Source organism: Choristoneura fumiferana, chromosome 5 (assembly GCF_025370935.1).
Source record: "Choristoneura fumiferana chromosome 5, NRCan_CFum_1, whole genome shotgun sequence".
Taxonomy (NCBI): domain Eukaryota; kingdom Metazoa; phylum Arthropoda; class Insecta; order Lepidoptera; family Tortricidae; genus Choristoneura; species Choristoneura fumiferana.
In genome coordinates, this window is record NC_133476.1 from 14,365,236 (window position 1) to 14,382,821 (window position 17,586).

Consider the following 17,586-nt stretch of genomic DNA (forward strand, 5'->3'; position numbering starts at 1 on the left):
TTTTTTTGTTGTGTTCGTTACTGTCATGAGAAGGTTTTTATGGAAGAAAATACAAAAAAAAATACAACGGGAGCGAAGCCGCGGGCAACAGCTAGTTAAATGTAAAAATTACTGGCTAAGTCACTTATCAACGTCCAACCCAAACCCCGGATCTAGAAAGCTGAACTTTTTACTTTGACTTCGAAATTCCCTCTTTTTATGGAGACAAGAACGTGGATGTACCTATTTTATATTTCCATGGGATGAGAATTCTGCGATATAGAAGAAGCCATTGGCATAAGCTAGCTAGCATAACCTGAAACTGATGAATCCTTCGCTTGCTCGGCTTTCAATATAAGCATTCGTGCCAAACAGTTACTTTCCAGCCTTGCATAACAAATAACTATTTACTGTTGAAAATATGAAGCCTGTTTTAAGTTCCTTTAAAAATATTAAGTGAATTTTACATGTCTTACAAAGAACATAAATAAAACTAGTAAATTATTAAGTAAATAGGCTTACAGCACTTTTGCCTGATTTTTACAGAATTATTAAAATATTATTTTTTATAAAATTACTGTCGCGGTGATAAATTTTGTACCTAATTTTTAATGCAAAAAATTGCTTATTTGATTTAATGTTGATTTTACTTAGAGCGAAGTATAGGTGACTGGATTACATATCTGGGCACTATAATGTTTTACTTGCATGAAGACTGCTACTCAATACTAGATGGCGCTAAAACCACATGGACCCGCAGACCACTTCATCAATTTAATTTCACGACCGCATGATGTAGAAAAAGATCATCGTCAAAAGATCCACTATAATAAATACAAAGGATTCCATTAATGACTAGACTACCTCAAACAATAAATACATTTTCAATAAAATTCTAGGCTATAATTAAAACCCGATTACGTTCCGAAAAGGCTAAAATGACGAAAAACAGATCGTAGAACTTGCAGTATAGGTAGGAATTATTTTACCTCACCTTGATGTGGGCCATTGCATGCTTTTCGAAACATCGTACAGTAGTACATTTTGGACCAAAACAAAATCAGTTGACCAACATTATGGGGGGGGGGGGGGGGGTGACATCTGACGTATGTCATTAATTCATTTAGCATTTGACGTTTAGTTAATAAATTTGACATTTTAGATAAAAAAGCGAGTTCATTCGCTGCATAAATATAATTTAATTAGCTATCATCTAGCAATAAATTATCAAGCTCTACGTTTTTAGGTATTATTCGGTGTGACATAAATTTCAATTATTTGTGGGCCAATTTTCAAATCACAAAAGGTAAATCACCTTCCATGTTTTTGTTAAACTCACGTACGTCTATCAACTCAGTGGAACTAGATCATAAAGCGATCATGTTACTTATTTCAGATGCAGTTGACATCTGACCCACGAAGAGCGGACCGTGAGCGACGCTTTAAACCTCCGCCTCCCACATCTGCCCCAGCAGAGGATCTTACAACAGACTATATGAACATTTTAGGTATGTATGCCCTAATTTCTCGTAACCCTTGCAATATGCAAAGCATGTAAGTTTTAAGTCTTAAATTTAGTCTGAACCTTTTAGTATCAAATAATTCATTTACATAGTAGCGGTTAGGCAATGTTCTTGTTATCTCAAAGTTCATTCCAATAAAAATCAAATAAAGAAACCTTTTACATGTAAAGATAAAATTCATGACATTTTGAGTTCATCACTTTAGAATACTCAAAAACTTATTAAGTAGATGGGTATCAAGGTTTTCTTGTTCTTGTAAAGACTTAAAGTTCCACTTGAAATTTGGAACAGGCCTAAGCCTCCACTTTACTTTTGCGATATCCATTCTAGATAGATACTATTGTATCAGTCCAAGGTTGTTGCTATATTTTTTTGCAAACATGGGTACCTAAGGTATATTGTCACTATTAAAAAAGCTGGTGGTGAACTTTATGTTATTGATTTAAGATACCTACAAGGTTTTCTCGAAGTAGTGCTGATATGTGGGTAATTATATTAGCTTCATACACAAACATTGTTTTTTTTTAATCTAGTATTTTAACGAGGCTTTAGTACACCAAATGTGACTATGTCAGCCTCATGGGGAGCCTCAGTTATATACACCACACTACAAATTTTACGCTCTCCGTTGCACTGAAGCCACGTCTCTGGGTGCAAAGGCCTGTCTAATGAACCTGTAAATCAGCATTGCTTTCTCTGAAAGCGGTTGACTCAGAATTACATTTACACCTCCATTGAACAAGCCCATACCATCCAAATACCTGTCTCTGATGTCCTTATTCTGATCACATTCCAAAAGAAAGTGAATTAGGTCTACAGTCTTATTACAACCTATACACAAAGGTGATTGCACAACTCTCATCAAATTCAAAAAACTGTTTAGTGGAATGTGACCAGACCGCACACGAAAAGCCCACACGAGAAGATCCCTGGGGAGGCTGGAATTATCAAACCAGGGTACTTTGAAGATTTTACTCTCTATGGTGCCGTACCAAATGCCCTTAGTTGTGGATACAATATTGAACATTTCCTGCCATTTTGCAAAACACTTCTCCCTGGCTAATTGCATTAGCTCAGCACCATAACCATCCGTTACTGCTAACTTAGCCACTCTATCAACTTGCCTCCCACCCCAACATGAGATGGTATCCATTGGAAGACCAATTGGACACCGTCAGAGCGCAATTTGTACACCAGTTTTAAGTTTGGAAAATAATTAATTTCAGGCATGGTTTTCTCAATGTGTGGCCTGATGATGCGTCTGAAGTGGTGTGCGTGGACGGCTGTGTTCTGCTCCAGTATCAGCTTCGCCAATTCCAGAGTGTCTGATGATACTAAACAGGTTATGACTTTCATCCTGACTGTTTTGGCAGGAAACTATTAAATTTGGTGTAGATTTAATTTTCCAGAGTTTGTATGGCAATGGAAAAATAAGTGAGAAATTAAAAAAAAAACAGAATTATTGCCATATTTAACATAATTTTTTTTACTGTAACAGAAAAAGTGGCGCCCTTGTTTATTTTCTTTAAGTTAACAGTTAATAACCTTGAAGTGTAACATTTAAGGGCTGTTTCACCATCCATTGATTAGTGTTAACTGACAGTTAAATGTGATGCCATCTCTATTTGTTTTGTTAGAATAGACGGAGACTGCATCACATTGTCGGTTGATTAGCATCAATGGATGGTGAAACAGCCCCTTAGTATTATTGTCATCATGTCATCCTTTGGGAAAACTTTTTCACAAGTTCTTGCTCTCCCAACATCTCTATTTGATCAATATTTAATCAGCCTCTTTATAATCTGCAATCAATAGTTCAGATGTCAACCTTTTGTAAGGAATTAGCACAGTCATGAATGTAATTAATATTTTCAATTTTAATTTCAGATTGTAAGCTCCTTCATGCTGTCCATTTCTGCTGTGGTCATGTCTTATCTTCAGAATCCACAACCAATGTCACCTCCGTGGGCTGCACTCACAACATAGTATAAACAATAGTTATTTTATTTACATCAGTTGATACAATTATAAATTTATGAATTATGCTCATTTGTTTCAGTGTTCCTTTTAAATAAACACATTAAATAGTGAGATGTATGTTCCTTTAATTATTATATGTACTCTCGTTGTATAACTTTATCCAATACTCTGGTCCAAAGTTGTTTAAAAATGCAGCAGGTCTGTGTGTAACACACAATTTTCAATTTAGGGTTCCGTTGGCGAAATAATAGTCTGTAAAAAAATTATCTATGTAATAAAACAGTAGAAAGTATATAAAATTAAAACTAAAACTTGACAGAAATTGTAGTCATACAGACCCTGAGTCAAGCGCGGTGAAAGCCGCCAAAGAAACATAATAAAATCCCTTTTACGTTTTTTTTCTACTTTTCCTGTATAAGCAGTTTGAGTCAAAAAATTAAGTTACGAAGAAAGTGGCGCTATCCATTAATAATTTCTACTCTATTTTTATTAGCTTAGCACCTTGGCGCATTTAGTCAAACGAGGAAAGGAATTTTTGATATGGGAAATGTCTACTCTTTTATATGTTGTACTCTATGTAGGTACGCCTTGCAAGATAGAGAGATAGTCGATCGAAACTTAATATTGAATGGTTTGTAATTATCGCATCCTGTGTCAAACAATTACAGAACCATATGCTTGGCGTGGCGTGCACGTGGCCGATTTTCTTTTCTACCGACTTCAAAAAAGGAGGAGGTTCTCAATTCGTCTGTATTTTTTTGCGTGTTTGTTACGCGATAACTCTGCCAATTGTGGGCTGAATTTCAAAATTCATTTTGTTCTGAAGGACATACTTCCGAGGTGGTCCCATGACACCAATTCAGGATCTGATGATGGAATCTTAGAGAAATCTAAGGCAACCCTCTAATTTTTAAAGCACACCTATAGCGAATTTGGCATTTTTAACACCAAGTCAAGTATTTACATTCAGTAAGTATCATTTGGTGAACTGGACCTGATAAAGAAGACCGTAAGTACCGGTAAGTAATCTGTTGTATAATAATATAACTATGCTGTGATTGAGCTAGATTCAGTTTGGCTACAAATCACTAAAAAACATGAAAAAAAAACTTTTTAACAAAAAATGGAACCGACTTCAAAAACCTTGAAAATAAATTGCTCGTGCTGAGGCACCGACTTCAATTCAAAACTAGTAGAATAGAAAATGATTTTCAAGGTTTTGAAGTCGGTTCCATTTTTTGTTAAAAAGTTTATACGCTGTACTTTTCGTTGTACTTCTTGGCTGTATGTGTGTTATATCCAACGCCAAAAATCTAAATTAAAAACTTTAATTACCTGTGACATTGACATTTCGTTTCGTTTTCCTCTCCATTCCCCATGCTCCCCAGTTTTCTTGTCTTTGCCATACGGCAATTTACTGTCAAACTTGGCTGATTTTCGTTAAAAAAACTAGAATTTCGCACGAAAATCGAGCGTAATCTTACTGCCAAGTGTATTATCTGGGTGTTCGGTGTGATTGATAAAGTTCGCCAGGTAAGACGGGGTAGTTATTATTGTTGTTTCGAGGTTAGCCGACTACAGTTAATTATCACAAGAACACCTGTTTCCTATAATATAAACTGAATTAAACTAGTTAAAAAACATTTTAAATTAGACTGTACGAATTGGAATTGGTGTAGCAATAACTCTTAGAATAATATTTATGGTAAAACAGTCCTCATTTTGACCGCAACGTAAGCACTCCTTTAAATCCCTACTTCCTACTATTCCCTACTAATATTATAAATGCGAAAGTAACTCTGTCTGTCTGTCTGTCTGTCTGTCTGTCTGTTACGCTTTCACGTCGAAACGCTGAACCAATTTTGATGAATTTTATAGAGATAGCTTGATCAACATAGGATATTTTAGTGCCACCGCATAACCTAGGTAGTGCATAGCTAGTCTTTAATAATTTATTGCAGTACCTTTATTAACGCATCATTTATTAAAAAAAAAAACGATTTCATGATTCTGCATAATATGACATTCTTTATTATTTATTACACAATAGAAAGAAATTACGGTTTTACCAATCACCCTATTGTACTCAAGTAGCAGAGTAAAGATAGCAGCCTATTGGTTGCTTCCTTGAAGCATCTAAAAAGTGAAAAGGCAATAAAGCTAGTGCCCCTGACAGTTTTATACATATATTTTAATATGGGTCTCACTGAAAAACAGTGTTGTGGCTTGCTGCAACATTATGCTGAGTGGGCCCCAATTTATACTATTCAATGTTTTTTATTGGGTTCTGGAGCCAAAATGGCAAAAACGGAACCCTTATAGTTTCGTCAAGTCCGTCTGTCTGTCTGTCCGTCCATCCGTCCGTCCGTCTGTCCATGTATATCAATGAAATTTGGAGTACAGGTGTCTTGTCAAAGCTGCTATTTAGTTTTGTAGTTAAATTACAAAAATAAATATTTATAGGGGGAACACTCCATACACGTAACAGAAATTGTTTTTTTTTTTTTTAACTCGTATCAACGTGTGGCACATAGTTTGACAGCTCTTGAAAAGATTTCCGGAAATAATCGCTCCCAAAGTAGCAAAAGTTGTGTGCCCCCCTCTATCTTGTAAACCGTTTGTCCATAAAATATGGAAAGGTAATGCTTAATAAATACTTTCAACAAAAATTGGTTTCAACATGATCGGATGTACCGTTTTTGAGTTATTGCCGAAAAACTGCGCTTCTCAACAAAAGGATGCAGTGCCGTGAAGATACGCTTTTTTTCTGGTAATAGATTTTAAGACTGTAGTAAGTGTTTTAATTGTGTTATAAGGCGCATAATATTACTTGTTTTTTTTTGTAATGGCTATGGTACCCAATCTTGGGCGTGCCCGACACGCTCTTGGCCGGTTTTTTAAATTATTATTTCTTCCTAACATGTTTTTTCTGTGTATTGAATATGTGTAAATAAATGTCTCTCTCTCTCTCTCTCTCTCATGAATGACATGTGTATTAATGTAATATAATTATACTTGCAGTTGTTTGTTTTAGGATGCCACCTAAAAAGGTAGAAGAACCTGAAAAAAAGCCTCTCATTGGTCGAGTGGGAACAAACTTAAGAGTAGGCATTGTTGGAGTTCCCAATGTTGGGAAGTCAACATTCTTCAATGTGCTAACAAAAAGCCAAGCTGCTGCCGAGAACTTCCCATTCTGTACCATTGATCCTAATGAAAATAAGTATCACAGTTTTATTCATATTTAAGTAAATCATGTTCCTATTTAAAATGTATTAAATATTGAATAAGTATTGAAATGAATATGTTCTATGTTTGTTATGTATACTAAAATTACTCTTTAGTATTTTTTTGATTATCTAAGTGAAGCTCTGCTGGAATCTTATTCAATATTTTTGCCTTTCATTGCATGTTGTGTCATTGACAAGTTAAGTATGTGTGAAGTTCATTTTATATCCATAATATTCTCAATTAGATAGGTACTTCAATTAGAACCTATATGCTGCAAAATTAAGTTGTTAGATACTGGCTGTTAAGAATGTTAAAAAAGATGAAATGTCAATAACATATTTGTCCATAATTTGACAATTGTCAAATCATATTGATGAATCATGTTTTCATTTAGTAATCTTTGAAAATGATTGAATTTGAGACATTTAAAAGTAATTTAGATGTTGAAGACAAGCAAGGTGTAAAAGATTGCAGTGCCAACAAAACTATAAATTACAGGGGTCAAATTGATGTGATTAATAAGATAATTACTGGTAATAATCTTAAGGTCCCCCCACTAGCAGCAGCAATAGTAGGGCTAAATAACACAAATGCTCCATTGCCTACTGACCCAATATCCTGTGCATCCTGGACTGACATTGATGCTCATGAGGTATTTTTGAGTTCAAAACCAACTTGCTATCTAATACTTAGCAAACCTGGAACAGGAGCTTACTCACTTGGTGAAGCAATTTCTAAAAAGCTAAACTGCATTCATATGTGTCCTAAAAATGCATTAATGGATGAAATAGAACAGAACAGTCCTACTGGAAGATGTATAGACTTCAATCTGAGGCACAATAAGGCTTGCAAATTTGATGTTATTTTCCCAATAATTAAAAAAAAGTTAGAATCACCTGCAGTGAAGCATAGAGGTTATGTTATGTCTGGTTTACCTCTTGTAACATCAAGTTGGGATGAAAAGTATTTAATTGAGAGTTTTTATGGTGAAGAATCCATATTAGCTATTGATGATTTTCTGTTTGATGTCATAGTCAACATGAAGAAAAAGAAATCAAAGAAGACTAAAGAGACAAAAGAGTCTCCTACCACATCTCAAAGTAGTGAAGTCCCAGGCGAAGAAGAAGCAGAAGAAGAACATGAACCTGAAGAAGAAAATGGAGAGGAAGAAGAGACTCCTGTTGAGCTACCAAAATTTTTGTTAGAACAATGCTCTAATATTATCACATACAAAAAAGCATTCATGGACTCTAAAAATAAAGTATTACTGAAACAGTTTGATCAAATTATGAATCTATCTATGATGCCTGATATTATAATTTACATCACATGTCCCGATAAAGACGCAGTTTTCAAGAAAGAACATACATATTTGAATTATATGAACACCTCAAACACTTATGAATCTATTCCTAGTAAAAACCCATCCGATTTACGGTGGCCCACTAAATATACTATGAAAAATCCCGCTGAACGTTATGAGACCCACACATTTAATCCCAAGTATAACTGTAGACAACCAATGAATTACAAAGAAAACTCTGTAGAGCAAATGTGTAACTACAGGAAATGCCTGTTGACATTTATAGACATGAAACTAAAAGAGTTTGACCCCAAATTTATTATTAAATTAGATGGCTGCACCACAGTTTACCAAATGATGAGCCATGTTTCAGAAAGACTGTTAATGTTGCCTGTGAAACCAGTTCTTGTTCCTGAACCTATGTATATGGAAGAAGCTCCAGATGACATGGATGAATTCTGGCAAACAGTTGAACAGTTAAATGTAATTCGTAGTGATGGTGTGAGTTTTAATAGATATTCATCACCTTGGTTTAATAGATGTCCAATAGAGCTCAAAAAAAGGCAGTCATCCAGGGGCAATGCCAAATTTGCTGTAACGCTTTTTAAACATGTTTATCTTATGTCTACACTTTCATCAATGATACAATTTTGTAGAAATCCAAGACCTTTCCTAAAGATGAAGTATTTAGAACCAACTTGTAGGGCCATAATTATCGGTACTAAAAGTTCAGGAAAAACAATGATTTCTAAATGCCTCGAGTGGATTTTTGACGCACATTATATTTGTTATGAAACATTTTTAGACATAGAAAGGAAAAAAAAATTCCAATCCTATTCTAAAAGTATTCTGTCAGAAATTATTGCCACAATAGAGGACGCGAGATTTGCTGAGTGGCAAAAAATTGAATCTGAACGAATGAATGAGCTGGATTTATGGCATAAATCCACTTTAATACCTCTTGAAGAATATTTTACTTTATTAATAGATAGCTTGGAGAGTGACGAAGAAGAAAAGTTAGATGAACATGAACCAGAACAAATAGAGAAACCTCCGCCTGACCCAGAAATGATATTGAGAATGGAAGAGCTTCGAGACCATTTGTCCTTCCTTCCTTATATTGATGATGTTGAACAAACCAGGCTAGCAGTTATGAATAAAAATGTTTTGATATTACATGCTCCAATAGCCCTAATTACTCCAACACCTAAACCTCTCACGCCTGTTCTTGGTGATGAAGATGTATCTGCAGCAATTAATAAATACATTGTGACAAATGAATTACAAAAGGAAATTGAACCTACTACTGAAGAATTAATGAATGAATTGTCCCGAATTCTAGATGAAATAGATAAAAAAACTGCTGAAGAAACCAACAATGAGGCACAATATGGCAAATGGGTTATTGATGGATTCCCACTAGACCAAGAATTTTGGGGGTTTTTGTCTGATTTTAATTTCACGCCTGATTATACTATAGCTCTAATCGAGAATAGGGAAATTGAACCAGAACTGCTTGAACAATATGCCGCTATTGACAAATGTATGAAGCATTACGAGGAACGATTTCTCTTAGCTAATGATCCATTAATCAAGACTAAACTTCGAACCAAGAAGCCTTCAGATACAAAATTGATAGATATACAAATTATCCTTCACGACTGTCACAATAATGTCATGAGTTATATTTCTGAACAATCGGACCAAGGTTCTGTGCCTCCCGATACTACGGCTACCACTGCGATAACAGCTGAATCCATTGATCAATTTCGAGAAAATTGGGAAGCAATTAAAACCAAATTAGAAGAGTTCAATAAAGGTTTCATAGAAGTTGAACTGGAAAATAAATCCGATGTAGAAATTACTGAGGAAGTCCTATTAAAACTTCGCCAGTGTTATTATTTGCCTTGTGTACCAGGTGAATCAGAGGAACCTGAACAGGGAGACGAAGGCGAAGATACGCCAAGAGACTTACTAACGTTTAATATGCCCTACTTCTTATGCGATACAAACATCTACTGTCCCATTGCCTATTACGATCACGGCGTTCTATGGGAAGGAAAGTCCGAGTTTTCTTTAAAATATAATAACAAACTCCATTTCTTTTCTAAAGAAGAATGTTTGAATGAGACGTTTGTAAAGGATGTGACTAAATATCAGACCTATAACAAACCATTTAAAGATATACCTTGTTTAAGAATCTGTGTCATAGGATCTATTGGTAGTGGAAAGACGACAATTGCTAAATTTATTGCGAAGGAACTTGGCTTAATACACATTGATTTTGCTGAATTTGTGAACGATTATCTAATCCCTCGACATTTTAAGAAAGTTGGTCGTAAATACGAAAATAGTTTTACTGATACACCAGTTGACGAAGAAGGTGCTGCAGAACTCCAGATGGACGAAGAAAACCAAAACTTTGAAGCCGACCTTTTAGCGAATGAAAGTGAATTCAGACGAATGGTTAAAAGCTACTTTGAACAGGGTTCACCGCTTTTGTCTATATTGATGCAAAAGTTAATTAAAAAAATTTGGTTTAAAAAACCTTTTTCAAGCACTGGCTTTGTTTTAGATGGATTTCCGCGTATGCCTTCAGACGTTGAAGATATGTTGGCGTGCTACTGTGTCCCTGATTTGATTGTCGAGACGGAAGGAAGTTCAGAAATTTCAGTTGAGAGAATAGCACCCAATATGTTTCAAACGTGGAAAGCCCAGATGAACGAAGCCAAACGCTTGTCTAGAATGAAGTTTAATGCTTTAAAAACAGAATGGCTCGATTTAATAACAAAAACATTAGTTTCCAAACTGCTTTGTGACGAAATTATAAATGGTGTTGTGCCACCAGAAGAACCTATTAAACCGCCGTCCAACGAAAGTGTTAAAATAGATGCCGATCCATCGGAATCAGCAGAAGTTGACGAAAACTTGGTAACTGCTTATAACGAATTAATAATAGAACTTCCAGAACCCGTTGATTCAAGTGAATGGGAGAAGCCAGACGAAGCTCGAGAAAGAATCGAAGGAACAGTAGAGAGCTTATATGAGGTGGATGATGAAAACATTCAAAGTTTAAAGGATATTGTATCAGAACAAAAAATTAAGACTATCTCCATAAACAATACTAAACCACTGTACAAAGTTTTCAGATTTGTTTTGGCAAAACTTGCAAATGTGAGAGATAGATGCCAGTCACTATTAGAACAAACATTTATTATTGTACCTGACGTGGCAGAAACTTTACTAGCAGAAGGATTTTACTTTTTAAGCAAATTTAATCGCATGTGTCCTGTACACATTTTTGAAAACCCAAATCTTATTTTGAATCCCTATAAAGTTATGAAGTCTAAAGATGCAATTTATACAGTTGTTTATAGGTCTTATATCTATTTCCTTAGTGGAGAACAATGTGTCAAAAAATTTCGATCCGACCCACTTAAATATATTCAAAATAATAATATTAAAAAATTTGTACAATATCCTCTGCGAATTAGTGTAATCGGACCACCTAAGTCAGGAAAAAGTTATTTGTCAATGAAACTGGCCAAAAAATTCGGTTTATTATGCATATCAAAGGGTATGGTCTTACGTCATGTGCTAGACAATATGCACTGGACAGAATTGGCGTCCAAAATGATGTCCGCTTTGAGTAAAGGAGAATGTATTGCAACTGATCTTATAGTAAAAGCTGTCCAAACAGTGGTTATGGACCACCGAGCACTTATCAATGGTTTTGTGTTCGATGGATTTCCTGAAAATTCTCCAGAAGCAATGGAATTATTAAATATCGGGCTCTATCCACTTGTCATATTTGATGTAGCGAGCGATAAGGAGACTGTGCTTAATAGTTCCCAGAATGAAGTATTCTTAGACATTTTAAAATATAAACCGCCTTATTCAAGACCATTCATTGAAGATAGGTTTACAAAGTGGTTAGAAAAAAGTGATTCCGTTAGGGATTGGATAAAAAATGATTTGCAAAACATTTATGTGCTGAACGGTAATGAATCCAGGTGGAAATGTCTGAAAGACGCTATCGATAGAATAAATTGGATTACACCAAGAGTTCATCATTATTTGACGAAAGTGCAAACGCAGATTGTATCTGCAGATGTAATGTGTATTTCTAACCAAGTATTTGAACAGAAAATGTCTAGTTATAAAGATATGTGTCCAATTTGCCTACGTAAGAATACGTATAGGCACAGCAGATTTCCTGTTGATAAAAGGGGTGTAGTCGAATTTAAAAATCGATATTACTGGGTTTGTAGCGATCACATGGGTTTGGTATTAAAACATCCAGACTATTACTTAGTTACTCGAAAAGTCCAAATTCCTGAAACACCTGCAGTTGTAAAAACGGTCAATATTTCACTCGTTTACGAAAATGGAATTTGTATTGTAACTTATGCGGAAAACTTACCTGCGCAGAAACTTGAAAGAGGAACCAACAAGTTCGCCGCCAGCTACAAAGATAAAACCTATTTGTTTTGCTCCGAGAATTGCCAGAAAAAGTTCTTAGCTAAACCTCAGTTATATCATGATATTGTTGTCTTTAAAGATGCCAAAATATTTTCAGAGCTGTCACTAAAAAACCTGCCGCATATTGGTTATCTTGAGCAAACACTGGGAAATCTTATAACCGAGGCTTGTTGTTCCGTAAACGTGTTGAGACCAAAGTATCCTGGGTTGAATATTCAGTTGTCAGGTTTACTTTACATAGCCTTATATCTTAAAACACATAACACACGTCTCGATAAGACCTTTTTACCTAGGTATATTAGATCTTTCACTACGTACGAAGCCAGATGCAAGCTTATGTTAGACATCGGATTACGTATGCGGAGCATGGAAAATCCCTTTGCCCAATATCCGACATGTTGCTATTCAAGTAAAAACTATTCGAGAACGCCCAGTGAAACCAGAACTGGAAAAACTAGCCTTTCTGTTCTTCGTACTTCATTCTTTCGATAAGTTTTTTTTTTTTCAAGAAATAAGTATTGACATAATGTAATTAGTTAATAAATAATTGTATTTTGTTTTTGGCAAACGTGACCGTGTTATTTTGTGTTAAAAGAAGTGTTTTTTTTGTTTTGTATGTTATACGACTTTTATGATCTTCATAACATTTACTATATTATTGTCTTTCATTCAAATGACATGCTTTTTAAACAATCTTTCAATTTAGGTTGGTATTTCATCTAAAATTGCGTTATTTTGAATACTGTTTTATATTAGATGTCTGACCTGGATGTTTTGTTTCAGCAAGTAGGGTACCCGTACCGGATGAGCGATACGACTTTCTGTGCGAGTACCATAAGCCCGCTAGGTGAGTAAATTTATCGCCTACTTTAGGTTGGACCACCTGAATACTTTAACATGTATTGTGAACACAATATTGCTGCAGGCGCTAGTGTACTTTAACTGCTCCACAGTATCACTGCAATCACCATCTTATTTGTATAACGCAAACTAAAAACCAACTTTTGAATTTTCACTTTTTCTAAGAGAATAAGCTGCGGGATTCCTTTACCAGTATGGCTTATTTTTTCAGCAAAGTGCCAGCATTTTTAAATGTGGTCGACATCGCTGGGCTCGTGAAAGGCGCAGCTGAAGGTCAAGGGCTGGGCAACGCTTTCTTGTCCCATATCAAAGCTTGCGACGCCATCTTTAACCTTTGTCGTGCGTTCGACGACGAGGATGTCATCCACGTAGATGGTGAAGTTAACCCTGTACGAGATCTAGAGACGATTGCAGAGGAATTGCGGTTGAAAGATGAAGAACAGCTGTTAGCGGGGCTGGACAAACTCGAGCGCGTAGTCAACCGCGGCGCAGACAAAAAACTGAAGCCTGAATATGTAAGTTTATAAATTGTCAGTCGTTTTGATAAGGATTATCACCTTTGAAACTAGCAGTAGTAACTTAGAGTAGTAAGGATCTAACTAACCAATGAATACCAAAATGCCTCAGATTCAAAATTTAGGTCTGTGTCGCCACAAGAAACTTGGTTCATTTAGATTTTTTTTTTAACCTCACGGGCACCATCAATCAAAAGTTTAGTGTTAGGTCTTACCACAAAAAGTGAACACTCTTTAAATGTGTTTAACACTTGTCATTTCATAGAAAACTGACACTGTAGACACTATTTATATGTGTTTCAGGACACCTTGTTGAAGATAAAGGCTCATTTAGTTGATGAGAAGAAACATATACGTTTCGGAGATTGGAGTGCTGCTGATGTAAGTATATTTATTAACAAAGCAATCATCTCAATGAGGGTTTCTTGACAGGTTATATATCGCTAGATGGCGTTAGTATCGTGACGTTCGTCTGAACTTACAATCTTGCTTGCGATGGGCTCATTTAGTTATTCAACCAATCACAAACGTAACACAAATTGCAAAGTTGTCTAAGGCAGGTGTCTGCAGGTGGTAGGACCTTGTGCAAGGTCCGCCCGGATTGCTACCACCATCTTGCTCGCTAATCCTGCCGTGAAGCAGCAGTGCTTGCACTGTTGTGTTTCGGCGTGGAGAGTAAGACAGCCGGTGAAATTACTGGCACTTGAGGTATTCCATCTTAGGCTTCTAGGTTGGCAACGCATCTGCAATACCCCTGGTGTTGCAGATGTTTATGGGCGGTGGTGATCTCTTACCATCAGGAGACCCACTTGCTCGTTTTCCATCCAGTCGAATAAAAAAAAAACCCCACGATACTAGCGCGAACTCTTATTTGTACTTTATATATGGAATATCTTTCAGATTGAAGTGCTGAATAGATACTTATTTATTACATCCAAACCAGCTCTATACCTTGTCAATTTGTCGGAAAAGGATTACATCAGAAAGAAGAACAAATGGTGAGTGTCAGTCATCGAAATTGTATGAAATTCTTTACTTGCTAGTAGTTGCTGAGTATTAAAAGGCATTGGAAAAGGATAGTGAAAGCGATTGTGACGACGTCCACTTAAAACAATACAGCGTTTGGCTTATCTGCTCTTGTATAAAAATTGGGATTGGCAACATATATTACAGAAATTAAAATATCTCTCAAATAATACAAGGGGCACTCTATGCGCACAAACATTTGTAGATACGCAAACGATAAGGTACGAAAACAATCGAGCGCTGTCAAAGCTTCCAGGTTCGTGTGCTTTGATATAAGTCAAACGCCGACACACGTTTGTCTTACTATGTGTCTTTGGTTCGCATATTCGTGCGAAGTTGAATACCCAACTTTACATTTGTTACAATGGAATGTTGATTTACATTGTTGCTTGCTGGGTTGATTTTTAGGGTTGCCGAAACGAAGTTTACTTTGCTTATGTCAGACTCTATAACGAACGTAATTTTCGGTTTTTCTAAAGGTTACCTAAACTGAAGGAATGGATTGACAAGAACGACCCCGGAGCGCCGCTGGTACCGTTCTCTGGTGTCTTAGAAACTAAACTAATGGATATGGACCCTGAGGAGAGAAAAGCGTTTTTGAAGGAACATGGCATTACCAGGTAGATTTATTATGCATTTCATACAGACATAATAATTAATCAATTAAACTATAATTTGTACTGTTACATCCTTCATTAGAGTAGGTATATGGGTTGTAGAACCTTCAGAAGGATCTTAATATTTTATTCTTTGTTGATAGAAAAATTGCTTTTATTTTTCCAGTGCTTTGGATAAAATCATCATACAAGGTTACAAGGCTTTGAATCTGGAGTACTTCTTTACTGCTGGCGCTGACGAAGTCAAAGCCTGGATCATACAGGTAATTTGTTCCTGCTTGACCGTAAATGCCGTTGGGGCCTTTTTATTAGGGTTCCGGAGCCAAAATGGCAAAAACGGAACCCTTATGGTTTCGCCATGTCTGTCTGTCTGTCTGTCCGTCCGTCCGCGGCTTTGCTCGGGGACTATAAATGCTAGAAAGCTGTAATTTTGCACGGATATATATGTTTACTATGCCGACATAATGGTACAATAAAAAAAATTTTTTTTTTCTTTAGGGTCCCATAGACGTAAAGTGGGGGTGATTTTTTTTCTCATCCAAACCTATAGTGCGGGGTATCGTTTAATAGGTATTTTAAAACTATTAGGGGTTTGCTAAGACGATTTTTCGATTCAGTGATTTGTTTTGAAAAAAAATCAGGATGGTAGTAAGTATATCAAACTTTCAAGGAAAACTATAATGGTTAAGTTTGCTTGAGAATTATTAGTAGTTTAAGAGTAAATAGCAGCCTAAGGTATAAAATATACCGAAACTATGGAAGATTCCGTATAAAATACGAAATCCTTAGAAAAATATGACTTGTTTTTTTCGTAATGGCTACGGAACCCTATTTTGGGCGTGTCCGACACGTTCTTGGCCGGTTTTCCATATTGATGCATCTTTTACGTTCAAAAAGTCAACAGGCGACATCTCGGAGCCACTGGCGGCGGTCAGTAGCCACCGTTTCTCGGCAGCTTCAAATAGTTTGAAAACGATTACAGTGGCGGATCCAATGTCAAATTTTGAAAACATTATTTACAGAAAGGGACGAAAGCGCCGCAAGCTGCTGGCAGAATTCACACTGACTTCGAGAAAGGTTTCATCATGGCTGAGGTGATGCATTACAAAGACTTCAAAGAGGAGGGGTCCGAGGCTGCATGCAAATCTGCCGGCAAATACCGGCAACAAGGTACAGACAATATAACATTATAGAATTATAAGATGTTTTCTAATTTATCTAAAATATTTCAGCAAGATCGAACCTAATTGTCCAAATCGTCTTTTTGGCAGAAAACCGTTACAACGCTATTCTGTTGAAATATTCGGGATTAAAATTACCGTAAAGCTCATGGTAAATTTCTAATGTAATTTGAGAAAAAAACAGAGGTACAAACCTGGGTTTGATTGACCCTCTGCTTGAGAGGCCACAAGACAGACCACCAGATTACCACGGCCTTTTAATTTTATTTTTTACATAAAACTGACCAGCGATTGACCCCTATTTCACCTGATGAAAACTGGTTCAGTAATATTATATGGCCTATTCACTCTAACCTTGAAGAGTCCTATACGTGAAACGTTTAGTTAATTAACTAAATGTAAACAAAATAACGTCAATCGGTGTCTTAAATATTGAAATTCCGCCATTAAACTATCTAAACTTTGACATTGCTGTATTGAAATACACTAGTCTAGTTTGTATTACAATGATAGATAAGTAAAATGTTTAAAATCCTTGAATGTACCAAATCTTCCAGCTGAAGATGGTTTGCATTTAGTTAATTACTTGTCCAAACCAAGTATAGGTCAGTCGGTTTTCTTTCTACACAGGACGCAATTATGTGGTCGAGGACGGGGACATTATTTTCTTCAAGTTCAACGCTGGCGCCGGTTTAAAGGACGCCAAGAAGAAATGACGTGACAAGGTCCTCCTAATAGTCGTTCATTTCCTGTACTTTAACCTAGTACTCTACAGTTTACTGCACGTCGCCTAACGCAAGGTTTTAATGAGGATTTTTTTTATTTACAATAAGTAATGTCATTACATATTTAATATCTATTCTCTAATAAATGTAATAAAGCTTGTTGATG

The 17,586-nt window shown here is 36.0% G+C and overlaps 2 protein-coding genes across 2 annotated transcripts; both read left to right on the top strand.

The window, feature by feature from the left end:
• Positions 1-1,102: 1,102 nt before the first annotated feature.
• On the top strand, positions 1,103-3,547 carry LOC141428241 (protein Asterix). Its single transcript, XM_074088103.1, has 4 exons — positions 1,103-1,285; positions 1,376-1,487; positions 2,729-2,844; positions 3,390-3,547. Exons 2-4 carry the CDS (start codon positions 1,376-1,378, stop codon positions 3,486-3,488), a joined length of 327 nt encoding a protein of 108 aa, XP_073944204.1. The 5' UTR covers positions 1,103-1,285; the 3' UTR covers positions 3,489-3,547.
• Positions 3,548-4,825: 1,278 nt separating this feature from the next.
• LOC141428242 (adenylate kinase 9) lies at positions 4,826-17,580 on the top strand. Its single transcript, XM_074088104.1, has 11 exons — positions 4,826-5,015; positions 6,517-6,702; positions 7,185-12,641; positions 13,277-13,342; positions 13,568-13,871; positions 14,175-14,252; positions 14,772-14,869; positions 15,377-15,517; positions 15,681-15,777; positions 16,537-16,684; positions 17,326-17,580. The coding sequence occupies exons 2-11, from the start codon at positions 6,518-6,520 to the stop codon at positions 17,409-17,411; spliced, it is 6,660 nt and encodes a 2,219-aa protein (XP_073944205.1). The 5' UTR covers positions 4,826-5,015; position 6,517; the 3' UTR covers positions 17,412-17,580.
• The last annotated feature ends 6 nt before the right edge of the window (positions 17,581-17,586 follow it).